This window comes from Myiozetetes cayanensis, unplaced genomic scaffold, assembly GCF_022539395.1.
Source record: "Myiozetetes cayanensis isolate MyiCay16 unplaced genomic scaffold, myiCay2020 scf20-37, whole genome shotgun sequence".
NCBI lineage: Eukaryota > Metazoa > Chordata > Aves > Passeriformes > Tyrannidae > Myiozetetes > Myiozetetes cayanensis.
The window spans coordinates 2452653-2478217 of NW_026087412.1; the positions used below are offsets into that span (position 1 = coordinate 2452653).

General features: G+C 54.2%; 3 protein-coding genes across 3 annotated transcripts; 1 reads left to right on the forward strand and 2 right to left on the reverse strand.

Moving 5' to 3' along the window:
• Positions 1 to 288: 288 nt before the first annotated feature.
• DRG2 (developmentally regulated GTP binding protein 2) lies at positions 289 to 10394 on the reverse strand. The gene is made up of 13 exons (XM_050317390.1): positions 10270 to 10394; positions 8805 to 8965; positions 7860 to 7949; positions 6691 to 6751; positions 5743 to 5833; positions 5279 to 5351; positions 5047 to 5137; positions 4770 to 4867; positions 3806 to 3882; positions 3088 to 3176; positions 2188 to 2246; positions 1704 to 1757; positions 289 to 1613 (listed from the first exon to the last, which is right to left on the reverse strand). The coding sequence occupies exons 1-13, from the start codon at positions 10331 to 10333 to the stop codon at positions 1527 to 1529; spliced, it is 1095 nt and encodes a 364-aa protein (XP_050173347.1). The 5' UTR covers positions 10334 to 10394; the 3' UTR covers positions 289 to 1526.
• Positions 10395 to 13048: 2654 nt separating this feature from the next.
• GID4 (GID complex subunit 4 homolog) lies at positions 13049 to 18902 on the reverse strand. The gene is made up of 6 exons (XM_050317529.1): positions 18514 to 18902; positions 17350 to 17409; positions 16696 to 16803; positions 16022 to 16123; positions 14878 to 15008; positions 13049 to 13784 (listed from the first exon to the last, which is right to left on the reverse strand). The coding sequence occupies exons 1-6, from the start codon at positions 18781 to 18783 to the stop codon at positions 13721 to 13723; spliced, it is 735 nt and encodes a 244-aa protein (XP_050173486.1). The 5' UTR covers positions 18784 to 18902; the 3' UTR covers positions 13049 to 13720.
• Positions 18903 to 19150: 248 nt separating this feature from the next.
• ATPAF2 (ATP synthase mitochondrial F1 complex assembly factor 2) lies at positions 19151 to 24703 on the forward strand (the record flags this gene model as incomplete). Its single annotated transcript, XM_050317589.1, has 8 exons — positions 19151 to 19298; positions 20481 to 20525; positions 20803 to 20948; positions 21566 to 21663; positions 22321 to 22401; positions 22534 to 22646; positions 23368 to 23483; positions 24081 to 24703. Coding segments are annotated over 8 exons (885 nt in total), but the record flags the coding sequence as incomplete, so codon positions are not given.
• Between the last annotated feature and the right edge of the window lie 862 nt (positions 24704 to 25565).

Sequence of the window (25565 nt, forward strand, 5' to 3'; positions counted from 1 at the left end):
TAATAAGGATAATTTGGAGCTCGTTCCCCCCTCGCTGCCTCTGTGTTCGGGGTTTGCTCTGTGCTCCAGCTGTGAACAAAGCCAGGAATGGGGAAGAGGACTTACAGAGTTCAAAGTCACCTTCTTAGCTTGTGTGTGTAACATCTATTTATCTCCCATCACCAGCCTCTTGCAGGCACTTGACCTTCTACTTCCCCCTACAACCTCCTGTGCCAGCATCCAGGATTCCTCGGGGTGGCTGGAGGTAAAACAGAGCGTTAGGAAACACACCGAGCCATCCACCCACCGTTCACATAAAACAGCGACTTTTTATTTTCTCAAATAAAATAATCCTTCCATTTCTGCTGCATCAGGTTGTGAGGGGTGGGGAGGAGCAGGGAGGAGGCAGGAGCCCTGCTCAGACAGGCGTCACACCTGTCCTCACAGTTCCTCATCCACATCAGACCGAACCCTTTTCCAATGAAAGAAAATAAAAGCTATTGGCAGCTCTTGATCCCAGAAGGCAAGAGCTGTCCTCTATCAGGCACTCTGAATTATTTAGCAACGGTATTCAATGGAAAAGCATGATTAGGAAAATCCCAGACTTCTAATGAACAACATCCAGACAAGCAACAATGTTTAACAGGGCTGGGGTGAAACCCACGGCATGGGATGGTACCTTGAGCTCCAAAGAGCTGTGACTGGGATTCAGGGGCATGGTTAAGAAGAACCCCAGCTGGGGGACTAACAGGCAGGACAACTCCTGCCCAGCAGAGGAGGAAGCTCCCAGGCCAGCTCCTCAACGAGGGACGTGCCAGGAGTGAATCCTCACTGCATGCTGTGGCTCTTGGATCGTACCCCGCTGCAGTTTGGCCAAGACGATCATTCATTAACAGTTTAATTTCTCATCTCTCAGTACCAGTCGGACCAGGATGTCCTACAAACCCCACTGCAGGGCTAAGAGAGGCACAGAGTGCCAGGTTTTAATGTTAATTGAGGTGGGACCGTTATAAATTGGGGCTGTCTCGGCTGCAGATGCGTCCGAGGAGCAGGGGAGGGAGAACTTTTGATTCTGTTTCAGATCAATGCTTAAATTAAGTGAATGGATGAGCAGCAAAGCGTCAGCAACGTTCTCTCAGCCCAAAGCACAGGGCCAGATTGGTTCACACCAACCCAAACGCTTCCCTAGGGGGGTGAACACGTGGATCCCTGTGCAAACCCTACGAGAGGCAGGACACTGCTGGATGTGGGAACTGCGTCCTACGAGAACTGGTTCCTTTTGAATTTTTAAGAAACGTTACTTGGCCTGAAACACTGCGAGATGGAAACCCATCTTCCCCATCCCCACCTGCAAGCACAGTAGCCTCATTTTCTGCCTTCCTCCAAGAGAAGGAGCTTCACAGAAGCTTTCTTGGCTGTGGAACACGTCTCCCTTTTCCTTTTTCTTTATTTTTTTTCTCTTTTTTTGTGTGTGTGTGTGTGTTTTGTTTTGTTTCTACATCAGTTCCAATTGCAGTGATTAAAGACAAGGCCAGGCACCAGCAGAGTTACTTCTTTACGATCTGAATGACATCTTCGTGCTCCATCATATGGGTTAAGCCCACTCTCTGAGGGCTGTACTTTGTGCTTGTCCCCTTTAAAGCAAAAAAATGGGGAAAAGGATTAGGAGAAGCCCAGTCAGAGACACCTGAGGACAGGAATTCCATTAGCTGTCGAACACTTACCCACACCAAGGCATATTTGAACTGGCTGGCTAATGATCTGTGAATCCGATGGCACTGCAAGACAGACAGGCAGAAGGTGAAGTATTTATTGACATCTCTTTGCAAACAACTTTTTCAATAGCCAGGAACTAAAAGACACGAAGGTCTATGTCAGAAATTACAATAATGACTTTAAGAGCCAGCTAACAGCACTTGAAATACAGAACAATACAGAACAGACACAGGAATCACCAGCCCACAAAAAGCCCCCTTCCACTGCTTCCATGTGCTTTTCACTGGGCTGCTTTCAATAATTATTGTTTAAACCTTTCACAGCAGCTGTGAAAGAAACCTGAGGCAGATAAAAATCAATCAAGGCAAGAAAAGGAGAAGCCCAACTAAACACTGACAGGTCCTGAGCTTTATGAAGCACAAATCCCAGCAGGTCCGAGAGGAACCTGTGCCTTCTGCACACAGGGAAATGTAAAACATGCAGAAAAATTACCACATGCTCCACAGAGGCCCCTTTCCGTAGGATAATGGCATCTGTAAAGTCTGGTCTCTCTGTGGAGAAGCAGAAGGGAGGGAAAAAAGCATTGGATTTTCATCAAGTTCTAATATGCTGACACTATCTCACATCACCCTGTACTTACTACTCCCAAATTCCTCCTCCCTGCTCCCAGACTGAACAGGTATCCAGTGGCTGAAAGCATCAAATCAATTCTCCACTGCCCTCAAGTTCCCCACACCACAGCCAGCAGCTTCCTCACAAACCACCTGATCCAGCTCCATCCCAGACATTTGACTTAGGGCAAACAAAACCACCCAAAGCAAAACAACCCTGCTCAAGGGAAACCAAACTCCCCCAGATTTCAGAGCTTAAGCAAGCTCAGAGAAAGCTCATTCATCTCCCCATATCCACCCAAGTTCAGCTGTTCACAACCAACCTGGAACAGGTTACAGACGTGCCTTTGTCACTGGGAGAAGCTGCAAGTAGGTTGTAAAGCAAAAGGAGGATCAAAGGCACTGCCAAGGGCATGGGAATCACCAAACTACTTGCAGTAGGAACAGGAAACTTCTTCTGGGTTGTGAGGGGCTGAACTGTTCATCACAGCGTGCATAACAAGGAAGAAAGCTGTGAACTCGCACTCTTTATTTCCTTGTATCATCATGCAAAGACTTATTAAAATTCAGCTCTTGTAAGACAGAATAGGAGGACCGTGGGGGGATCCACACATGGCAGGATTAGATGGAGCAGAAAGCTCTTCTCAGGAGCTGAAAGCTGGTGAGGGAGAGCACAATTCCAGCATTTCCAAGGCACAAGCCCTGCTGGCAGCCTGTCTGTCTTTGATGAGTAGCAGCCTTTGTGCTTTTCAAACCTTCTGTTCAGCTCGTGGTCACTTACGTCCTCGTTTCTTGGTATAGATGCAGGTAAGTGCCAGGTATTCCCAGAGCTTCTCCAGCAAGTAATCCAGGTTCAGCTTCATGCCACAGCTGCAAAACACCAGGAACATCTGTTTACTGCTGTTGTGATTTAGAGATCCAGGAGAACAAGGTGAACTGTCTTATCAAAGTGCTGGGGAATGAGGGAAGAGTCTTTAATGAGGCCAGGAAAGGAAAAACTCAAGGTGAAATGGCCTTAAGCTGAAGGAGGGCAGGGTTAGAGTAGATAATAGGGAGAAATTCCTTAATGTGAGGGTGGAGAGGCCCTGGCACAGGTTGCCCAGAGAAGCTGTGGCTGCCCCATCCCTGATAGCATCCAAGGCCAGGTTGGATGGGGCTTGGAGCAACCTGGGCTGGTGGAAGGGAGTGGAACTGGATGAGCTTTAACCCAAACCATTCCATGATTCTATGAAATAAATCAGGCTTCCAGAAGGGTGAGCAGCTTTGAAGCAGCAAAGCTCCATCAAAAAGATCAGTACTTCTAAGGAAACAAGCTAGACTGGAGACAGCATGGAGAAGCCAAGCTGCCTGCCTCTCCAGGGGGAGAAAGCCTGCACAGCAACCCTGCTTCTCACCCCAGCAGCCCTGGGAGCAGCCACTTCCTGGGATAAGCTGGAGGAGAGGAAGGGGTGTGAAATGACCCAGCACACCACGAGACCAGCACAAAAGGCTGGTCCTACCTGATGACAACACTGTGGGGCCTCCGAGCGAGACGATCCACTTCCTCCATGGATATCTGGTCAATCTTGTTATAAACCTAAACCAAAGGGAAAACAACACAGCCCTTAGGAAGGCAGTTCAGCAACACTGTAACACATGCACAGGTAGGTACAGCAAGGTGGTTCCAGCACCTGGAGCAGAAATGCAGATCCTGTCAGAGGACAAGCCAAGGCTCTCAGTAAAACCAACCATTAAAAATTTCAGAAGCCTGAATAGAAATTTTGGCCTTTTAAAATTCTCCCTTTGGGATGACTTGGAACGCATTCCCCTGTGGTTTTTATTTCATACAGACCCCGTGGCTACAAACAGAGCTGTTAAGGGACCTCTGGCACACAAGGGACCAGCAGTGGAAAGCCAAGCACGGAGCTGGCAGCAGGGGAATTGGAAGTTCCACACGTGGGATCAAAGCCCCGGCACCAGGAACGGCAGCTCCTCTGCTCCAGGGCAGCACCAGCCACAAGAGGGCCCAGGGAACACACACAGCACATCCAAAGCTTATAAAAAAACTCCCTGTTGAGCCGTTTTCCACCTCTTAAACCCCAAATTGTTATTGTTTTAGGAGCCAGGAACAAGGTCATGGAATGATAGGACTAAGGGGAATGGCTTCACACTGAGAGGGCAGGATTAGATGGAATAGTAGGAAGAAATCCTTCCCTGTGAGGGTGGGGAGGCCCTGGCACAGGTTGCCCAGGGAAGCTGTGGCTGCCCTATCCCTGGAAGTGTCCAAGGCCAGGTTGGACGGGGCTTGGAGCAATTTGGGATAGTGGAAGGTGTCCCTGCCCATGGCAAGGGGGTGGAATGGGATGAGCTTTAAGGTCCCTTCCAACCCAAACCATGCCATGATTCTGTGAAGATCCAACGTTTCCTCTGGTACAGAAAGGAGATGCTGGATGCAACAAAAGCCAGGCTGCCCAAGATACTCACATAGAGGCACGGCATGTAGACCCTGTTGCCTACAATCACATCAATGAACTCATCAGGGGAACAATCCTCTCTGAACAGGACCTCAGCGTTGAAGATTTCTGAGGTGAACGCTGTCAAGGCCCAAATTCCAACACAATTCTGCAACCACTGTGAGCCCCAGGCTGAGCTCCCTCAGGAGAACCAGCACCAAAGCGACACTGAGGCTGTCCCACAGCAGGAACCACTGGACTCGTGACCTGCTGATGGCTGAAGGGTCTCCTGCTTCAGCAAAGGATACTGTACTCATGCAGGATGAGCTGCACCAGCTTCTCGGAGCACTGAGTCAATGTGACAGTGGAGTTGAAGGAGATGCCTCCACCCTTCTTGGGCTGCAGGAGGCAACGAAGCAACGTGAGAACATTCTGCAAAACCCCCAGCCCCCCTCAGCCTGTCCAACACGAGGGGCAGCACGCAGTGAGCTGGGCTTTGGGCAGGCAGCCAGACACCTGCAGGAGCTCAGGAAGCCTCACCTTGAAGTAGATATTTGGTTTGCTCTTGTTCAGCCGGATTCCTACAGATTCCAGTTCTTTCTCCAGCAGGGCCCTGCAGGGACACTGCCATGTTAGTACCTGTGAGGCTGAGCGTGGCCAGGTGACACCCAGACCTTTCCTCTTCCACTTTTGTGTTGAGACAGCCCTGCCAAAAGCTTTCACTATAACCTAAACCCACCTAAAGCAGGCCAGAGTCTGTGGTGGAGATCCTGGTTGACATTCCCATCTCTGACAGCCACCCTGTGGGAATGATCCTTCAGCTGAGAACCCAAGCCAGTCAGCTATGATGCTTCTCACAGAGTACAACCTCCACCTCATATTTAATTTAATTTAGCTTACTCCCCAGGTGCTCTCCAGAACCCCTCAGGGAGCTGTGGCACATTTCCTGGGCACATGGGAAGCCCTGAGCCCAGCCCTGAGCCCAGCGCCCAGCACACACTCACCTCTGCACCTCCCCCTTGGTGGCATCCAGCATCATGATAACAACGTCTGCTGTCCTGGCAACAGCGATCACCTGCCGACCTCTGCCCTTCCCTGGGGAAACAGCAGGTGGATGTGCATCAGCAAGGGGAAACAGCCATGAGTTCCACGACAGATGGGGACTCCTGCCCTGTGCAGCAGCTTGGAAGCAAGGAGGAAGGTCCTGCAGGGCAACCCTGGCTGCAGGAATAGATCCCCCTGTGTCAGGGCAGGCTCAGGTTGGATCTCAGGAAAAGGTTCTTCCCCCAGAGGGTGGTTGGCACTGGACAGGTTCCCCAGGGCAGTGGGCACAGCCCCAAACCTGCCAGAGCTCCAGGAGGGTTTGGACAATGCTCTCAGGGAGAGGGGGGAATTGCTGGGGTGTCCTGTGCAGGGCGAGGAGTTGGACTGGATAATCCTTGTAAGTCCCTTCCAACTCAGGATATTCCATGACTCTGTGATTTCCTAAGCTATCTTCAGACATGCCCAGGCAATCAGGACAATGACAATGCAGAGAGACAAAGCCAACATCTCTTCCCAGAATCAGGAGTCATGGTAGGACTGGCAGGAATTCAGGGAATTAGTCAAATGAGGTTACTGTTTAACTGTAATTCCCCCCCACACCTCTCCAGCATCTTTCTTTAGATTTCCTCAGCACCAGAAAACAGATGAGCCAGATAACACCCAGGCAAGGAGGTGAGAAGTGACTGGCTGGCTTTGGCTCCCACCTCCAGAGAAGCATCCTTCTGCTACGTACAGACCCTTATGCAGGCTCAGAGATGGGAACTGTGCCTCACAGAGGATCAAGGACTCTAAGATTTGGAAAACCAATGTGGGAATTCTTGGCCCAGGAAACCTGTGAATGCCTGAGACACCCAGGGGCACTGCTGAGGGCAACCCCTCCTTTCCATGAACACAGAGAATGGGCCAACCTTGTGCTGCTCCTTCAATGATTCCAGGCAGATCCAGCAGCTGAATATTGGCTCCTTTGTACTGAAAAGGAAACAGAAGGATGGGAAGTTGAAAGCTTTTTGCAGGGCACCTGAGCTGCCTCGAAAGCCCCAAGCACATGCTGGGGTCCGAATCCTGTGGAGAGTGGAACTGGATGGAGCTGGCAGGGCAGGGGAGCTCTGCACAAAGATGATATCCCTGTCCTGAGGCAACTTCCAGAGAGTTTTCTATGAGCTGTGTTCATCACACACAGCTGTGTCTGAGGTCCTGACCCCCTAAAGGCTCCCATGACTGCAGCTGGACAAAGCATCAGGAGAACAGCACTGCAGTCACGTTACCCTGAGCTGGTGGAGAGGAGAGGAAAGGAAAGGAAAAACAGCCCTTACTTTCTTGGTCTAATGAGAGAAGTCAGTAATGAGCAAGTGCCACTTTTGATGGTTCAGAACTATTCAGGTGTGTTGCAGGTCTTACAGAACCAGGGGAAACTCAGGAGGATCTCATTCCTCAGATCTGCAGGGCACTGGCTTTCAGCTCACAGCTGTGCTTGGATGAGTTACACTATTTATGTCCCTCTTCACATCAATACAGTTACTTTCATTATTTAACTCCCCTTTCCATCCTGACCCAGATTTCCTCACTACTTCTGGGCACTTTCCAGTTTGATGCCCTTCATCATTTGCTTTACTGATGGATGCTTAGGCCACCACTAACAAAACTCCTCAAGGACAGGAGGAGCTGCGTTTTGTTCCAGAATTGACCACAGTACAGATTGCCTCTTTTAAAGTTTCATTAAAAACAAATCTGTCAAGGTTTGCAGCCATCTGGTCACTGGCACCGACAGCAGTTACACAAACTTCAGTTGAGCACTGTTGTATTGCTCTGGTCAGTCAAACAGCAGCACACAAATCTCGATCAGGCAGTCACTCCTGAAGAGTTATGGAGTTTAGGGAAGAGCCAAATCAGCACTGCAGGCTGCAGAAGCCCTGAAACCCCCAAGCACTCAAGATCTCCTAAAGCTTAAAGTGAAATCCAGCACAGACCTTTGGATGTCTCTGCTCCTTAGGGGCACAAATGGAACTGGTGCAAACACACATTCACACAGCTGGGTTTCCAAACACCACTGTGCCAAAGGGAGGAGAATCCCACTTACCTCTATGACTCCTGGGATACAGGTCAGCGTGGTGAACTCGTACGACGCGGCTTCGCTGGCGGTTGAGGTCATTAAACTCAGAAACGTGGACTGAAAGGCAAGAGATCACCATCACTAGAGACAGGCAGGTGAAAAGGCAAAACAAGTGACACCAAAGTGCTCCTCAGCCTGTGGGAACTGTGGCTGTTCCAAGGGAGTGAGGTGGTGGCACTGTCACTGAACGGAGACAAACCCTGTACTCCCCCCTCTCCCCTCAGCAGTGCTGGGGCTGGGCAAGAACGAGTTTCGGGACATGGAACAAAACTGTGGAATCATGGAATGGTTTGGGTTGGAAAGGACATTAAAGCTCATCTCATTCCACCCTTGTTTCCATGGGCAGAGACACCTTCCACTATCCCAGATTGCTCCAAGCCCTGTCCAGCCTGGCCTTGGACACTTCCAGGGATCCAGGGGCAGCCACAGCTTCTCTGGGCAGTCTGTGCCAGGGCCTCCCCACCCTCACAGGGAAGGATTTCCTCTGTAGGTCTAACCTAAATTTCTCTTCTTTCAGTCTGAACCCCTTCCCCCTCACCCTGTCACTGGTGAACAGTCCCTCTCCAGCTTCCCTGGAGCCCCTTCAGATCCTGGAAGGTGCTCTGAGGGTCTCCACACAACCTTCCCTCCTCAGGCTGAACACCCCCAGCTCTCTGAGCCTGCCCCCACAGCAGAGGTGCTCCAGTCCCCTTAGCAACTTTGTGGCCTCCTCTGGACTTCCCCAACAAGCCCCATGTCCTCCTTACGCTGTGGGCACCAGATGGCACACAGCACTCCAAACGGGACCTCACGGGAGGAGCCTTTCAGGTCCTTCCAACCCAAACCATTCCTCGCTTCCTGCGATTCCAGATGTGCTTTGCAGCCGCTGCAAACCACAGGGAGCCTGCCTGGGAGCACAGGCCCCTGACTGACCTTGCCCACGGAAGGAAAGCCGATCAGCGCCACGCGGGCATCTCCCGATTTCATCACATCGAAGCCCTCGCCCTTGGCCGCCGGGGACTTGGAGGGTTCCAGCAGCTGAGCTCTGTACTTGGCAAGCTTCGCCTTCAGCAGCCCCAGGTGGTACTCGGTGGCTGGGATGACACAGGCAGGGCAGAAAGTTGCTGGTTATTTCATGGCTGGAAGTGAGAAACTTCCTAGAAGGAGACGCTGTGTGGATCTCGGTCAAAGCCTTCGCCACTGCCGGGCACAGCGCTGCCCCCAGGGGGTCCTGTCACCTTTGGGGACACTGGGCATGGGGAGCAAACCTGCCAGGGACTGCACAGAGTTGAGAGAAATAGCCAAAAAGTGCCCCCAGTGAAAGGAGCAAGGCAGAAGGAGAGGAGGGGCAGGAATGAAGGGCTGAAGGGAGCCGGTTCAGGAGGGAGAGACTGCAGTGGGAAGAGCCACTCCTGGGAAAAGGCCCCCTCCTCCTCACACCTGGTCACATTCAGCGCTCCAAAACCACTGGATTATCTTCCCCTGCTCTTGGCAACTTTTAGAGACATGGTTAGCTCAGGGCTCACGTGCCTGGCAGTCCTTTACTGCCTCATTCTTAGCTCAGAACACTCAGAACACCTGAATTCACCCCGATCCAGAAAAAAAGAAGGCAGCTGATTCCCCTGTGACAGCAAAGGGCATCAAACCAGGAGTTCACAGGTTTTACTGATTTTTATTTCTACTATTTACTACAGCCTAAACCACATCCCCCCTGCCAGCAGCAGCTCTGGCAGAGCCCGTGCGGGGCTCCGCTCCCCAGGCCCCTCTTGAAATTAGAACCTTCAAACACCAGCTCAGGGACCCCTCCAGCAGCACTTGGGGGGCTGGGGCTGCAACACCGGGCAGGAGAGGGTCCCACCCTCCCTCCCAGCCCCAGCCCCAGGGCTCACCCTGCTTCAGCTCCCAACACGCCCCATCCAGCCCCCTGTGCCCCCACAGCTTCACAAACCACCCCCATCCCGCCTCCCCCACGGCCCTGACTGGCACCTCTTCACACAGACCCCCTTCCAGCACCCCATAAAACACAGCCCCCTCTTCTCTCGTACCCCTCCCCAGCCCCCATAACCCCCAGCACATCGCACCCCCAGCACCCTTTTCTGGACCCTTTCTCAGCCTCTCCACACCCCTCAGCCCTCCACACCCCTCAGCTCCTCTCATCCCCACCCCCTTCCCTGGACCCCTCCCGGCCCCCTGAACTCCACCTGCTCCCTCAATCCCTCACACCCCCAACCTCCCATAACCCATAGCCCCTCTTCCCCTGGACCCCTTCCCACCCCCATCTCCCTCAGCCCCCGTACCCCTCACATCCCATCCCCTCCCAGCAACCCCCATCACCCCTGCCCGGGTTGTGCCCGCCCGCCATCCCCGCGGCCCCCGGGCGCCCTCCTGCGCCCTGCACCTTTGTTCTTCTGCGTGCGGGCGATCTCCTTCTCGATCTCCGAGATCTTCTCCAGGATTCCCATGGCGGGCCCTGCTCCGCGCCTGCCGGAAGCGCCGCCGGCCCGGCCCGTCCGTCCCGTCACGAGTCCGCCGGCCCTGCGCCCCGCGCGCCTCCGCCCGCGCCCCGCGCCCCGCAACGCGCGTTCCGCCCGCCGCCAGCGCCAGGAGGGGACACGGGTGGGAGGGGACACGGGTGGGAGGGGACACGGGTGGGGAGGGGACACGGGGGTGGGAGGGCACGAGGTGGGGAGGGACACAGGTGGGGAGGGGATACGGGTGGGGAGGGACCAGTGACAGTGAGCGGCGGGGAATGGGGCTGCGGAGGGAGCTGCGCGCAGGGAATTGCCGCAGGAAGCAGGGGGTGTGGAGGGAAGCCCCGCAGCGGGGCTGCCCCGCTCCTGCCCCTCTAACTGAGGTGGATCCTGACACGAGCTGGAGTCAGGGCGGGGTCGGGAACCAGCGACAGGACAAGAAACCGCCCCCAGGGGAGGTTCAGGTTGGACATCAGGAGGAATTTCTCCTCGGAAAGGGTGGTCAGGCCTTGGCAGGGGCTGCCCAGGGAGGTGGTGGAGTCTCCATCCCTGGAGGTGTCCAAGGAAGGACTGGACGTGGAGCTCAGTGCTCTGGGCTGGGGACAAGGTGGGGATCGGGCACAGGGTGGACTTGGGAGTTCTTTTCCAATGAAAATAATTCTGTGATCTTCTGAATTAAGGCCACCAGCAGCTGACGGGACTCCTGGAGAAGCCCTCGAGGCAGGAGACAAAGCACAGCAACGCCCTGGAAGCGTGAAGCGCTTTGTTGGACAAACACACATGGACACAGACCTTTCAAATACAGTTCATGTTTAATTTGGACGTTGATCGCTCCACAAAGCACCTCCTCGGACCCCCCTCCATCCATCCCACATGGACACCCTTCTGCTCCCACAGGGACACCCCTGCTGTAGCCAGCACAGGCCAAGAGACACCACCACCTCTCCCAGCCCCAAACACCCCATCTCTCACCTCTGCCCCCCAAAATCCTCCCCTGGGCCCTTCTCTCTCACCGCACCAGGACATACGTAACGTTCCTCCTCAGCTCAAACAAGTCAAAGAAAAGGAAAACCAAAGCAAAGGCTCTCGAGGAGGGAAAATCCACATCCTGACAGCCCCTATGAACCCCTTGGCTGCTCGACCTGCTCTGCACCCACCACAAAGCCAGACAGTTCTGGAATTCAGCTGAAACTCCCTTCAGGAGGGTGGGAAGGAGACAAGCAGAGAGCAGGATGCTCCTTCCACACCCTTCTCACAACGTATCAAGTCTCAAGGAAAAACCTCAGAGGTTTTGGGACAGTTAACACACCCACAGGACCCTCCTAACTCAGCTCCTGCCAACGACCAGGGTCAATTCACCTAAACCACGTCAGCAATCCAAGTGTCCCGCTGGCACTGACAGCCCTGGGAGCACAGGGACACTGGTGCCACCTCCAGTATTGCACAGACAGCTCGGGAGGGCTGGGAAGAGCCCTTGGAGCAGGGTCCCTGCACCCACACAGCACCTGGGAGGGGGCTTCACCCCCACCGTGGAGCAGCACCACAGGTTTTCACCTCTAAAACCAGGACATCTCCCAGCACCATCCGTGAGGAAATCCCTCTCCCCAAAAAGGGGCCGAGTTCCTCTGAGAGGAGCAGAATAAAACAGGAATGCACTTCCCAACTGCTTCACCCACAGCCCCAAATCATCTCCATGCTTCCCTGCACGTCCTCCTGCAACGGCCAAGGCACCAGCACACACTCCCTGGAAGGGCCAGGTCTCCCCCTTCTCCCCCAACACCTCTCCCTGGGGAGAAGGGCTGATCCACGGAGCACGGCACGCACGAGGCGGCCGAATCCCGCATCATCTCCCGAGACCAGCCCGACCACGCAAGACCCCGACCTGGAACAGAGGAAAGGGGCTCAGCAAGCCCTGAATCCTTCCTCGTTAAGGCTTAAACAAGCGATTCAACTGCTGCCAAAAAAGAAACGAGTTAGTTCAAAAGAAGCAAACCCAAAGCACCTCAGAGGCTTCGCTCCCCTCTCCCCGGAGGAAAATCCATCCTCAGCACCCACCCGTGCCACGAGCCTGCCTGGAGGGGCCTGGGTTCTAAACCAGCCAGAAAAAGGCAAACTGAACTCTCACAAAAGCCCCTCAGCTGGGACTGACACGGTAAAAACCACAACTGAGGCCAAGTTTTAAAGTGTCTTTGAAAAAAAAACCCATCCCACACGTCCATACATACACACACACACACACACTTTGGCACACGGAGCCTTAAGTTGTGTCACTTGGAACATTCAGAGTCAGAGGGAGCTACTGGGAGGGTTTGTTGGGGTTTTTTTTTCCTTTCTTTCTTATTTTTTTTCCTTGTAAAAAGGTGTCAAGCAGTGGTGGTGAAGCATGAAGGGTGAGGACAAACGCTGAGCAGTGCCAGGGTGACCCTGCTCAGAGCTTGCGCCCCGGATACGTTCCCAAAGCTGAGCTGGATACATACACGGATATAAAAACACAGACATTCCTGGTTTTCAATGTGAAAACTGTAACATGGAATCGAGTACTTGTGCATTTGCCATAGGGTCCTTTGGAAAAGGAACCATAAAAATAGATATATATTTTTTTTAATAAAAGTCTTTTTTTTGTCCTTTTTTTTTTTTTTTTTCCTTTTTTTTTTTTTTTTTTTTTTACCCTTAACTTAAGTAAAGAGCAAATATACACCTACAAAGCAGAGTTCAGATCCACTTTACTGAGAGCCTGGAAGTCCGTACATCAAATTAATTCCCAGTGGCGTATCCAGACACGGGAACAGCTCCCAGCTCCAAAGGGCCGGTGTTCCTGACAGATCTGCAGCCCTGGCTAACCCTGTCAGCCAGCAAAGCCTCATTCCAGCCTTACCTCAGCCAACACTCCCCAACAGACTCCACAGCTGAGCCTCACACCCAGGACCCGGCTTTGGGAGCATCGGAGCTGGAAATCTGGGCAACAAACCCAAATCCCAGCAATTTCAATCCACATCAGGATGAAACAAGGAAAATATAAGCCCCGAGCTTACATTTCCTTATTACTCAGAGGCCAGAGCACTGATTCCAGCTACTGAGAAACAGCTTCCAAAGGAGAGCTGGGAGGAACTTCAGTGACAGAGAAACGAGCTGTGCAACAAGAAAGTGCATTAAAGTAGCTTAAAACCAGAGTAAAGATCAAATGGCCACTCGACAGGAGGGAGAATCAAGCTCCAGCAGCTCCTCGGGCTGGGTGAGTTAACATCCAGGCTCTCTCTGGCAAGTCCAAGGGGCAGGAGAGAAGAGTGCATTCCCGTGCTCCCACAGGGACACAGTTCTCCTGGCAGGCCATGCTCTCTCCTGCCCGGTTTGCTTCTGGGTGGTATCAGATCCGGACTGTCATCGGAATTCGTAGATAGGAGCACTGTGCTCAGGAACGTGAGTTAAATTCAGTGACTGATACCTGGGAGAGAAGGAAAACACAGAGGAGACGATTACAGGGAGCTCCTGCTGGCTCTTCTCTCCCCCTTTACAGTCTCAGAGGTGTTCAGGCATCCAACATCCACTCCCCACAGTGCCAAAATCCCATCGGGACTCCTCACCACTCTGCACAATTCCCTGACAGGAGGCTGGAGCCAGGTGGGGGTCGGTCTCTTGACAGGACAAGGAGAAATGGCTTCAAGTTGTGCCAGAAGAGATTCAGGTCGGATATTAGGAAAGAAATACTTCACTGAAAGAGTGGTTAAGCCCAGGGAAGTGGTGGGGTCACCATCTCTGGAAGTGTTCAGAAAACAAGCAGACTTGGCACTCAGGGTTTAGTGGGAATGGTGGGATTTGGTCGAAGGTTGGACTCAATTTTGGAGGTCTTTTCCAACCTTAACGATTCCATGATTCTCACTCTGGTGCCTCTGAGCCACCTGCAGCCAGGCAGCGTTCCAGGTGGGCTGCCTGTGGTGGGGGTTTTTTGGACACTCTTTGAAGTTCAACAACTTTCATGTTCAAACAGTGTTTGCTACAAGTGCAAATTAACACTCGAGTCTTTCAAAGCTCAGCTCCAGGGGATGTGTCTGAAAGTCTCCTGCTTCCTTCCCTCCCCCTGAGAGCTTCACTTGCTGCTCAGGACAATGATCCAAGAGAAAAGAGCTCTCCAACAAAACCCCACCAATTAGCCTTGACTGTTCCCTTGTCTTACAGCAAGACTCCAAGGACCTCAGAATACAAAGCCCTGGCCTGACACGATTTCTGCCTGAAGGGAACAACACCCAAACTGTTACGTGTGAGAAAATACCAAACTGCCTCTCAAATGCCCCCCTAACACCCTCTCCAGACCCTGTACCTCCCCCTCCTCCACCTTGCCAGCCCGAATTTCCCCCCCCATGCCAAAAGGGCAGCACTTCCACACCAATGGGCTGCCCCAAGCTCAGGCCAAGCACAGCCCACACCCCTCCCTTCTGCCCTGAGGTCCAGCCTGAACCTCCTGCCTGGACACTCCTGAGGCTGTGGACGAGCAGGACAGGAGTCACAGCCTGGTTTGAGCCCTCAGGAGGCTTCCTTACCATTCTGAACTCCTATGGTAGTAATAGCCCTCTATAGATGCTGCTGACTTCTGGAAGCAGATGTAATAGAAACCAGCAAAGGAAGCACCACTGATGTCCTTGATGGTGTGATCTGGGACTAGGAACTGCTCCTGCACAAGAAATACAGGCTGCATTTTAAAATGTTGGTCAAATATAACCCCACCCCACCCCAATCTGTGCTCCCAAACCAAGTACTGGCACCCACTGACACAAAGACATTCCTGGCTGAGCACTCCCTGCACTTGCAGCAGGCCAGACCAGAGACCAGAGTGTCCCTTCACCACCTGCCACCACAGGCATCTCACAGGGAAGCAGAGAACTGAGAACAGAACCAGTTTAAAGAGTGCAGGAGATCAGTTTCAGTTCAACACCTGCCCCTTGTGAACCAGAAGCCGATTGCAAAACTCGGGAATCAGAGCCTGAGAATGAAGGGAAGGCTCCAGGGAGATCAGATCTTACTGCAGCCTTTCCAGACTTGTGAGGGCTTGTGAAAAAGCTGGAGAGAGACTTTTCCCAGGGCATGGAAGGACACCACAGGGGGGAATGGCTTCACACTGACAGAGGGGAAATTTAGATTAAATACTAGGAAAAAAATCCTTCCCTGTGAGGGTGGGCAGGCCCTGGCACAGGTTGCCCAGAGAAGCTGTGGCTGCCCCATCCCTGGAAGTGTCCAAGGCCAGGTTGGACAGGGCTTGGAGCAACCTGGGCTAGGGGAAGGTGTCCCTGGGTTGAACTAGATGAGCTTTTAAGTCCCTTCCAACCCAAACCATCCCGTGGTGACTCTCTGATGATCCCAGCTGACAAACAGAGGTGCAGAGTGGCCACTCCACATCAAAGACACCCAGGCCCCACACAGTGGCTGGAGACACCAACTCTCTCATCCTCTGAAGCACCACCAAGCAAGATTTTCCTGTTGTGTTTTTAGCCATGACTGCAGCCCTTAAGGACACAATTAGCTGGCTAGACACGAGTCACACTGCAACTTGCAAGTACAGTGGGTTTTGGGGTTGGTAGGGTGAGATCCTTCATTAAATCATCATAGCTGAAGAAGCTTTCAGGCACCACAAGCCTCTGCCAGGGGCTTGCAAGCAGCTCATCAGAGAAGCAGACATGCAGAGTTTACCTTCCACCTCATGAAGACATAGTCCCCATTTTTCAGATCTTCATAATCAAAGTCATCAGAGTTAAATGTTTTTGCATACTGGTAAAAAGCCTGGAACTTTCCCTGAAACAAAAAGGAAAAAAAAAGAAAAAACAGGCTGCTTATTCCAGGAGTAGAGCTCTAGTGTCAGCTGTTGTTTAGGAGGGAAAAACTACTGACACCCACAGCCATATCCAGCACAGCTGGAGAAGCTCCTACACTTCCAGAGGAAAATATTTTGAAAGTAGCACAATAAACATCAAAGCCTGGCAAACAGCAAGGTCATGGCTGCTGTGGCCCCAGAGCACAGCAGCAGGAACACCCTGCCCTGAGCAGAGGGACAGGTACCAACTGCCAGAGGGGTCCCTCTCCCCTTCTCCACTCCATTTTTTCTTCAAAAGTAAGGAGTGTTTTCTCTCAGGGAGTCGAGATGGAGGTTGCTCCTCCTGCCTTCCAACCCCAGGGCCAGCAAGTGGAAAACAAGATGTCCCCTCCCCTCATCACAGATCACAGCCTGCTGAAGTGACTTCCCACTCAGGGAAGGAGGAAAACACACAAAAATGAGAGGTTTCCAGGCCTTTCTGACAGCTCCTCCACGGGCACACCTCTCCTCCCCAGCAGCTGCCCAGACCCACAGGTATCCCAGATTTATTTACCCAGTGTTTACGATCCACATCCTCGTCAGCATCCCACTTGCGCGTTAGGAACGGGTGTTTCTTACTGATTATCTCGCCTTCAAAGAACGTGGTGAGGGTTGGGTACTCCTGGGAGAGAGGAGAGACACAGGTGGGGTCACAGCTGTCCCCTACAGACACCAACAGAGCTCCACGAGCTCAGCAAAACGCATCTCACAGCGACAGCGCCGGGAAATCCAAGGTCCCTCCTGCCCTGCACCTCAGGTTGGATATCAGGAAACATTTATTCACTGACAGCATGGTCAGGCATTGGCACAGCTGGCCAGGGCAGTGATGGAATCACCAACCCCGAAAGTGTTCAAAAAACACGTGGATGTGGCACCTGGGGATGTGGTTTAGTGGTAACATGGCAGTGCTGGGTTAATTGGTTGGATTGGGTGATCTCAGAGGGCCTTCCCAACCTTAATGATCCTTTGAAGCTTCCAGCTGGACGATCACCAGTGACATTTACAGCCAACATCCATTCCCAGTGGGTACCCCATGATCAAATCCACAACATGCTCAATCCCCCCACTTCCCATTTCTGGCAGTAGCTTCTCCTACCCCACCAGGAAAATAAAAAAAAGAAAGCCTTTAAACAGCACCTTTTTGTGTTGTTTTGCAGTTAACACTCACCTCTGTAAGGCCTTTAATCTTCAAGTATCCACAGAGATAGGAGTTTTCCATATCCACATGCTAGAAAAGAGTGCAAAGTCCAACCATAAAAACAGGTACATGACTGATCCAAAGCAGCTCCTAACCCTTCCAAGGATAATTTCAGCTTCAGCTGGTACAGCTGCCAGCCCTTCCCCATGCTGGGAACAACCTGGAAAGATCATTGACAGGTGCCCAGCTCACCTTTGACAACCTCCACATCCCAGGCCTGTTTCCAAGGCAGCACCCTCTGCCCAAAAATCACCAGCAGGAAGCACACCCTGCTTTCCAGCCGGAAGGAATCCAACCCACAGAGTTCTCCGAGTAAAACCATCCCTGGCAGAATCACCCACACACCCCCAGCACTTTGCAGGAGGCCCTTCTCCTAAATCTAAACCTTTCATGCCACTTGTCTTAGGAGTTACCAGGCTGCACCTCTCTGCCCTTTCTGTGCAGAAACCAGGCCTGCTCCTCCGAAAAAGCACCTCCAAAACCAGGGGATTTTCCAAGCTTTTCCCCTTGGCATCTCTGGGGTGTGCGAGCTATTCGGGGAAAGTGCAAACCTCACCTGCGAGGTGATGGATCTTCCCTTCCCCACCTGTGATCAAAGACTCTGGGGACGTTTCCCTGAGCTCAGCACGGGCAGAGCTCAACCCCTTCCCCATCTCTCTCCTCAGCTGACACCCGGGCAAAACCACCCGCCTTTTTGGTACAAAAAAGCGCAGCGATTTTCAGCATTAAAAAAACACAAAACAAAAAAGCAAAACAAGCCACACACAGCGTTTCTAGCACAGTCAGGGAGAATTACACACAAACGCGGGCATCACGGAATCATTTAGGCCGGGAAAGACCCCTCTCTGAGACTGAGCCCCCAACCCGCCAGGCGACCCCCCCCTTAAAACACCTCCAGGCAGGGAGACTCTGTGCACCTCCCTTATGATGTTTAAGGATGTTTAGCGAAGAAATTGGCGGTGAAACCGAAGGGATGGGGGTGATGCGGGCGCTGTCGCAAGGGGGCCGGCGGGGCGGGAGCGGCCACCGCGGGCCTGAGGCGAGCGGGGGACCCCGCTCGCCTCAGGCCCGCGGTGGCCGCTCCCGCCCCGCCAGGGGCTCGTCTAATGGCGGGCTGGGGGTCCCCCCCATTACCTGCATGACGACCTCCACCTCATAAGCGTTGCCTTTGCTGCGCTGCTGCCCGCGGAACTTGGCGCCGCTGTACAGCAGCGAGGTGGCCACGCCGGGCTGCGCCGTGTTGATGGGGGGCGGCGGCACCAGGCTGCTGGCGGCCGCTCCCCCGCCGGTGGCGGGCGAGGAGGAGGACGACGAGGAGGAGGAGGAGGAGGACGACGATGATGATGATGATGACGAGCCGCCTCCAGGCCCTCCGGCGCGACGCCGCTCGCTCCGGACAGGCATCTCGGGGGGGTCCCCGGGCGCCAGCGTGGCCGGGGCCGGGGCGAGGCCCGGGGAGGGGAAGGGGAAGGGGGAGCACCGCCTGCTCCGCTTCTCCCTCACGCCGAGGCCGCCGCCGGAGTCCGGAGTTGGAGGGGGGGGAGCCCTCCCGGCAGCGCCTCCGCCGCCGCCGCGCTGATTGGTCGAGAGCGGCGCCGCCGCCGCGCTGATTGGTTGAAAGCGGCGCCGCGGCGGAGCCGATTGGTTGAGAGGCCGCCGCGGGGCGCCGGTGGGAAACGTAGTTCGCGGCGGGGATTGGTCGAGGCCGCCGGCAAGATGGCGGCGCCCAGGGAGCGGCGCTGAGCGCGGCCGAGGGGGCGGGTGGTGGGGGTGTGTCGGGGCTGTCGCGATGTGGCGCGGGTGTCGCCGGCTGCTGCGGGGTCGCTGCGTGCCCGCTGGGTTCCCCCGGTTGCCTTCTGGCGCTGGCGGGAGCGGCGCGGCGGGGCCGTGCGGGCGCCGGGCCTATGCCCCGCCGGGAGGTGAGGGAGCGTCCTTGGGGGAGGGAGGCGCTGCCCGGGGGTCCTCCAGGTCACCCTGGGCCAGGGCAGGGCTGGGATCGGAGCGCTGAGGGTGGGAGGAGAACGGCCCCGCGTGGACCGAGCTTTCCACGGGCGGAGAGCGACCCCGGTGCCGGGGCTCCCCCCCTGTGCCCCGATCCGGGCTTTGGAGGCCGTTCGGAGCCGGGGGGGTTCGCTGGCAGCACGGCTGAGTCTGCAGCGCACCGGTGTCTCACTCGTGTTTTTTGTGTTTTGTTGTTTTCTAGGAGTTCTGGGGGGATGGGACCCAGCCGGGGAGGGGGCGGTGTGTTCAGGCGTGTTCTGGGTCCTGTAACCCCTGCCCAGATTTTGCTGGAACCGTTTGGGTTTGAGGGCAGTAAGATCAGTCTCCTTCTGTCCGAGGTGAGGCTGCAGAGTCGCGGTGACTCACGGCAGGGTTTTGGGAGCCCACCGATGTGCCTCACGGCTCCTCTGGGGGACACACACACTTCAGTCTGGTTTTAGAGCTGTGCCTGTGGCGCTTTCTTTGGCCCCAAAACTCACAGGTCGCTGAGCCTGAGCAAATCCTTCCATTCCCCCAGCGGGAACGTGGTTGGTTTTTTTTTCAACCTGGAATAACAGACCTGCAGCCTGACCTGCTTGCTGTGCCCTTCACAAGGCAGATTTTGGGGTCTGGGATTAACAACCTGGTTGCTGTTGTCAAGGGAATGGATTGTGGATTCTTCCTGCCTTGTGGGAGCCATGTCAGCCTTTGGAATACATGTAGTCCTGCTCTCAGGTGTTGGGAATGTGTTTGATCCCAAAGCAAAACTGGGAGTGCTGGGACAGGTCTGCTTTGGAAACCACCCCTGCTACACTCTGGAACTCACTGGAGGGCAGTGCAGAGGGAGCTGAGCCCCCAGCCTGGCAGGAGTGCAGCTGGTTCCATTCACTTCCCAGCTGTTTACTCTGGTTGTCACCAGTTTCCCGGTGCTTCCCAGCCAAGTGGAGCTCACTGGAGTGGTGTGGTGGTGCTGGGAAGCTGTGGATGAAGGGCTGGATTTTTGTGGCCAGGCCACCTCGACAGCACTGGGGGCTCTGTCTGTTCTGGGCTGTGATGGGGAGCAGGGAAAGGGGCTGAATCTCCTCTAAGTGCCACCTGAGTGACTCTGTTTCTGTCCCCAGAGAGGAAGAGGTTCTACCAGAATGTGAGCATCTCGCAAGGAGAAGGTGAGTAGGGCCGTGGGATGGTCCCTGGGAGTGGTGTCACCACCCCACACCACATCAGCGTGGCTCCCCAGCCCGGGCTGTGTGAGGCAGGTGTTTGTCACCAGCTGCTCTGCCCCTTCCTCCTCTGTGGCAAAGCTGCGTGGTGGGAAACGTGAGCATTCCTGGTCCCTCGTTCCCTCAGCTCCAGCTCTGACTCTGCTCCCGCTGTGGGGTTGTCTGTTGTTCCTTAGTGCCTGCTCCTCTTTGATTCCCCAGGATTTCTACTCTGATTCCCCAGGAGGCTTTGAAATAAACCTGGACCACCGAAAGCTGAAAACGCCCCAGGCCAAGCTCTTCACTGTCCCCAGCGAGGCCTTGGCCATTGCAGTGGCAACGGAGTGGGATTCCCAGAAGGACACCATCAAGTTCTACACAATGCACCTGGTGAGCACAGCAGGGTGGGATGCTGAGACCTCCAAAAGGTGTCCAGATGCAGGATGTGGAGGGAGCAGGTTGTCCTGCTCCTAATGACTGGATGTGGTACTCAGTGCTCTGGTGTAGTTGACAGGGTGGTGATTGGTCAAAGGTTGGATCTGATGATCTTGGAGGTCTTTTCCAACCTAAGAGATTCTGTGATTCTGTCCTGCTGTCCATGGAAACAGGGACAAGAGGTCAGGACTTTCTCTGGGCAGCCTGCAGCTGTGAGGATGATTAGATACTGGCTGGGTGCTTGTTTAGGGGGAATCTCTGTCACTGTGGGGCCTTGAGAAGGGGCTGGACAGTGTTATTGGGAATAGGGAGGGGCAGGAGGAAATGATGAGCCCTTGAGCAGTCCATGAACCCTCTTCCCTGCTGCTTAGTGGGCTACTCCCAAGGGTTCTGAAAGATTTGAGAAGATTCCTATTACCCGAGCCATGTTCTAGCCCTACACCCCTTTTTAGCTGCACCCCTCGATTCTCCATATACCAGGAATTCCTCTACTTGTTCTTGACATTGTACCATGGAAGCTGCTGCCTCTCCCAGCCTTGAATAACAGCAGTTTAAACTGCCTTTGTCCCCAGACCACTCTGTGCAACACGGCGCTGGACAATCCCACGCAGCGGAACAAAACGCAGCTGATCCGAGCGGCTGTGAAGTTCCTGGAGACAGACACTCTCTGGTACGAGGTGGAGGCCCAGCTGGATTTTGGGAAGGTGGCTGGGCAAAGTGAGGGCAAAGGTCTGCTGTAACCTGGTCATGGCAGGGCTCTGATCTGTGCTGGTTTGGGCCAGAGGGTTTGAATTGGTTTAGACCAGTCCTTGGTGCTCCTGTGTCAGTACAGACACTTCAAACTGCTTGTACCAGTATCAAAATGCCCTTCTTCCCTTAAAGTCCTCCTGGGCTGCTCCTGTGTCACAGTCCCAGACTCCACTGGCAGCTGCACAGCTCCTGGAGGGAGAGGGAAACAGGCCCCTGGCCCTCCCCCGTGGCTTTGGTCAGACTGAGAGCAGGGAATGCTGAACTGAGCTGCTGGGCAAGGAGAGCCATGAGTGGCCCCACGCAGAGTTCCAGTGGGATTTGTCCCCTCCTGTAACTGCTAAATCCCACTGCCTCTTGTGGCTTCGAGCTACCTGGAGTTTTCAGTTGGCCACTTCACTGCTCTGTTTTGTAGTAAGATAGAATTGTCCTTCCTGGAACAACAAAAAAGCTCCAAGTTTAGGGAAAAGTGGGTGGACAGCAGGCCCTTGTTGCTCTTGCTGTGGTCTGGTGGGCTCAGTGTCCTTCCCAGAGATATGTCCCAGCCTGGGAGTGACCATCCAGTGTGGTTTTGTCCCAGCTATCGTGTGGAGGAGCCTCCAGCCTTGGCAGAGCTGCAAAAGAATGAATGGGATCCAGTGGTTGACTGGGCTGAGAAGAGGTAAGAGCTTAAAGGTATTTTTGTCTGATAATGCCCTGCCCTGCTGAGCCCAGGAGCTCTGGTGCTTGTGGCTGCCAGAGCCACAGCTCCATGAGCTCTGGGTTTTTCCAAGGGCTTGGGTGGTCATTCCAGGTACAACGTGACAATTGGCTCCTCGACCAGCATCCTGGGGCCCAACATCCCAGCCAGCACCAAGGAGACCTTCGTCAGCCATCTGGCATCCTACAACATGTGGGCCCTGCAAGGTGAGCGAGGCTGGGCCAGTGAGGAGGTGGTGCCTCTCCACAGGGCAGGGAGTGTCCATAATGTTTTTCTTCTCCTGCTTAGAGTGTTGAGGTTGCTGTGCTTGTCACAGACAGGGGCTCTCCCCAGTGCCACTGGCGTTCAGGGTCTGACCGTGCTGGCCCATAATCTGGTTGCTCCCTTAGCACAAATAACTTCTTTAATGCCAAACCTTCTAATTATTTAATCCCCAGCTTTGTTACCAGGAAAAGAAAATGGGGCTTAGTACTCCAAAGTGCCCACACTGTGCCCTGTCCTCACTTTTTCATCCTTATAACCTGCTTGTTCTTGCCTGAACCTGCTGAATGGCACCTAAAAGATAAAGAGATGAAGTGACGTTTGCTCTGCTCAGGACCTGAATGAGCAGCAGGCAGTGAAACCCACAAAAGACACAGAATGCTCAGGCCTGGATGGATATCCCTTCCCTTTGCACGGGGAAGGGTTGTGGCAATCTAAAAGGAGGTGGCGTCCAGGGCATGGCCTTTGTCACTGCGGTGGCAGGGCCAGCAGAGTGCTCTGTGCCTGCTGTTAAACAACAGATCTGAGTGTCCAGGTGCAGGTGGGAGGATCACTGGCCCTCCCTGAGGGGTTATCACACCCTCCCTGCCTCCTCAGTGAAGATGCTGCTGTAAAGCAGCAGAAAACAGCCATGAATATTGTTTGTTTTGGGTTATTCCCTTCCAGGTATAGAATTTGTAATCACCCAGCTGAAATCGCTGATCCTGTCCATGGGCCTGATTGACAGGCACATTACAGTAGAGAAAGCTGTGCTTCTGTCTCGCCTGGAGGAAGAATACCAGGTAAATTATGTTACAAAACAGCCCTATAATTCAAATAGCAATAATCTCAGCATGACAAATGCATCCCCCACCACAAATAACTGCCAAGGGAAGTGCCTGCTCTAGCAGGAGACGTTCCACTCCACCAGTCTCCACGTCTGAGAGCGTTTGGAGCGTGCTGCTGCAGAGCAACACCACGGGCACAACAGCCCAGAGTGCTCCCAGGGCTGCCAGTTTCTTTTCACAGAACCCAGATGGCTGCTTTTCTCCCTCTCTAATCTGAAGTGCAAAGTTGTGGCTGGCTTCTCTTGCTGTGGGTTATCCAGCCTGGAGGCCTTGGTAGATGCCAAGCTACCAAGCTTGCTGGAAATTAGCCTGGTGTGAAGCTCTCCCTGCCCCAAAAGTTGCTGAAGTTGGGAATCTTTTCACTGTCCTTTTAAGGGGCTTTACCTCAGACCCCAGTGCAGATGAAGCATGTCCTCATCTGGAGATGTCCTTACCCCAGCAGCCAATGATCAGAACAGTTCTGGGGGGTTACCTGTGCTTGACACATGAGGAGGAGGGGCTGAGAGTTGCTGGGCAGCTCTGAGTATAGTCCATGTTCCTCCTCTCCTTCAGATTCGGCGCTGGGGGAAGGTGGAATGGGCCCACGACTACGACCTGTGCGAGCTCTGTGCCCGCACGGCAGCTGGGACGCTCTTTGTTCACCTCTGTTCAGAGAGCTCGACTGTGAAACACAAGCTGCTGCAGGACTGAGGCAGCTGGGTTGGGCACAGGGGAAAATTCCCACCTGGGAATTGCTGGCCTGACCCAGTGGATGGTAGGCCCGGCACTCCTGCCATCCTGTTTTCCCTGGGATCAGCCTCACGTGCTCTGACTTTGTGGGCACTTTGTGGGCAGTTCCTCACTCGGCCTGCCTGCTGCAGAGCAGTGCCAGCAGTTTGAGCCCACAAGGAGGAAAGGTCAAGGTGAGCTTCCCCAGGACAGCAGCTCTATCCATTCCTGGTGTCTGTAACTCATCTGAGGAGCTCCTATGGAAGAAAAGCTTCCTGGGCAGGGCACGGCACAGACATACCCAGCATATGCCACATGTCTTCATAGCTGCCAGCTCCTGACACACACTTGTTATGGAAATCTGAAAACAGACTCCACTGCATCTGTTGTTCATCCCTCGGCGTGCCTGCCTGTAAAACCAGGGTCTCTGTGTTCCATTAAAGGCTCGCCCCTGCGAGGTACCAGAAGCTGTGTGTTTCTTTGTTTGAATCACCAAGCCATGGGGTGGGTCCTGAGCTGCCTGACTCCAGGCAGGTGTTGGGATGGCTCCAGGCATTTAAAATCACGGAGCGGAGCACACACTTAACTGCTGTGCCAGCCTCTCCATGCAGCTGAGGAGATAGCAAGGAAACAACTGTGCAGTCCTGGAGCAAGAGGAGGGCAACCTGGGCTCCAGCCATTTTCAGAAGCTCAGAGCAGGATGAAATAAATCTCTGCTTGACAGGCAGCACCAGCCACGGGGTTTTGTGAGAGACCCGCTCCCTCCCTGGTGTGCACAGGCAGCCACCCTCTCGTTTAACCTTCCCACCTCCTCCTTGCTGCCTGCCTGGAGCAGCGCCGCCCCGGCCAGCACCGTTCCTCAGAAGCTGTCCAGAAGCGAGCGTGGCAGCGGCTGTCACCGAGCAAGGAGGGGAATTAATGACTCCTCGCTTGGCTGTCGCGAGCAGCAGTGCGTGAGCTCCCGTGGAACCATCGATTTCCCTCCCTGCTGGCTGGGGGCTGCTCTGCTCACGCTGCAGAAAAGCCGCTTGCGAGAGGCGGTGGGAAGATGAGGCTCCCAGGCATGCGGAGCCCCCGCCAGCCTTGTGCCTGCTGAGCTGGAAACCTGCTGTTATCTCGGGGGTGGTTTGATGGAGAGCGCTCCTCTCCCGAGCTGCTGCCTCGTGCCTGCGGCTCACAGGTTCCTGCCACTGTGCTTGCAGGTACCGAAAGCTTTCAGGCATGATATGCTACGATGATTTGGTTCAATCAGCTCACAGCTGATCCATAACCCCTCGTGACCAGGTCTGAGCTGCCTGCGTGGGCTTTGTGCCAACGTGATGGAAGAGA

What these genes read in the sequence shown, in the direction of transcription:
- GID4 (XM_050317529.1), bottom strand. Translation starts at nt 18,783, where the DNA reads ATGCCTGTCCGGAGCGAGCGGCGTCGCGCCGGAGGGCCTGGAGGCGGC. An exon ending in AGGTGGAGGTCGTCATGCAG is followed by an intron (nt 17,410 to 18,513) that starts GTAATGGGGGGG and finishes ACTCTTTTCTAG; the next exon opens with CATGTGGATATGGAAAACTC. An exon ending in TACCATAGGAGTTCAGAATG is followed by an intron (nt 13,785 to 14,877) that starts GTAAGGAAGCCT and finishes CTTCTCTCCCAG; the next exon opens with GTATCAGTCACTGAATTTAA.
- DRG2 (XM_050317390.1), bottom strand. Translation starts at nt 10,333, where the DNA reads ATGGGAATCCTGGAGAAGATCTCGGAGATCGAGAAGGAGATCGCCCGC. An exon ending in ACCAAGGGGGAGGTGCAGAG is followed by an intron (nt 5,352 to 5,742) that starts GTGAGTGTGTGC and finishes GTGTCCCTGCAG; the next exon opens with GGCCCTGCTGGAGAAAGAAC. An exon ending in CTATACCAAGAAACGAGGAC is followed by an intron (nt 2,247 to 3,087) that starts GTAAGTGACCAC and finishes GCTTCTCCACAG; the next exon opens with AGAGACCAGACTTTACAGAT.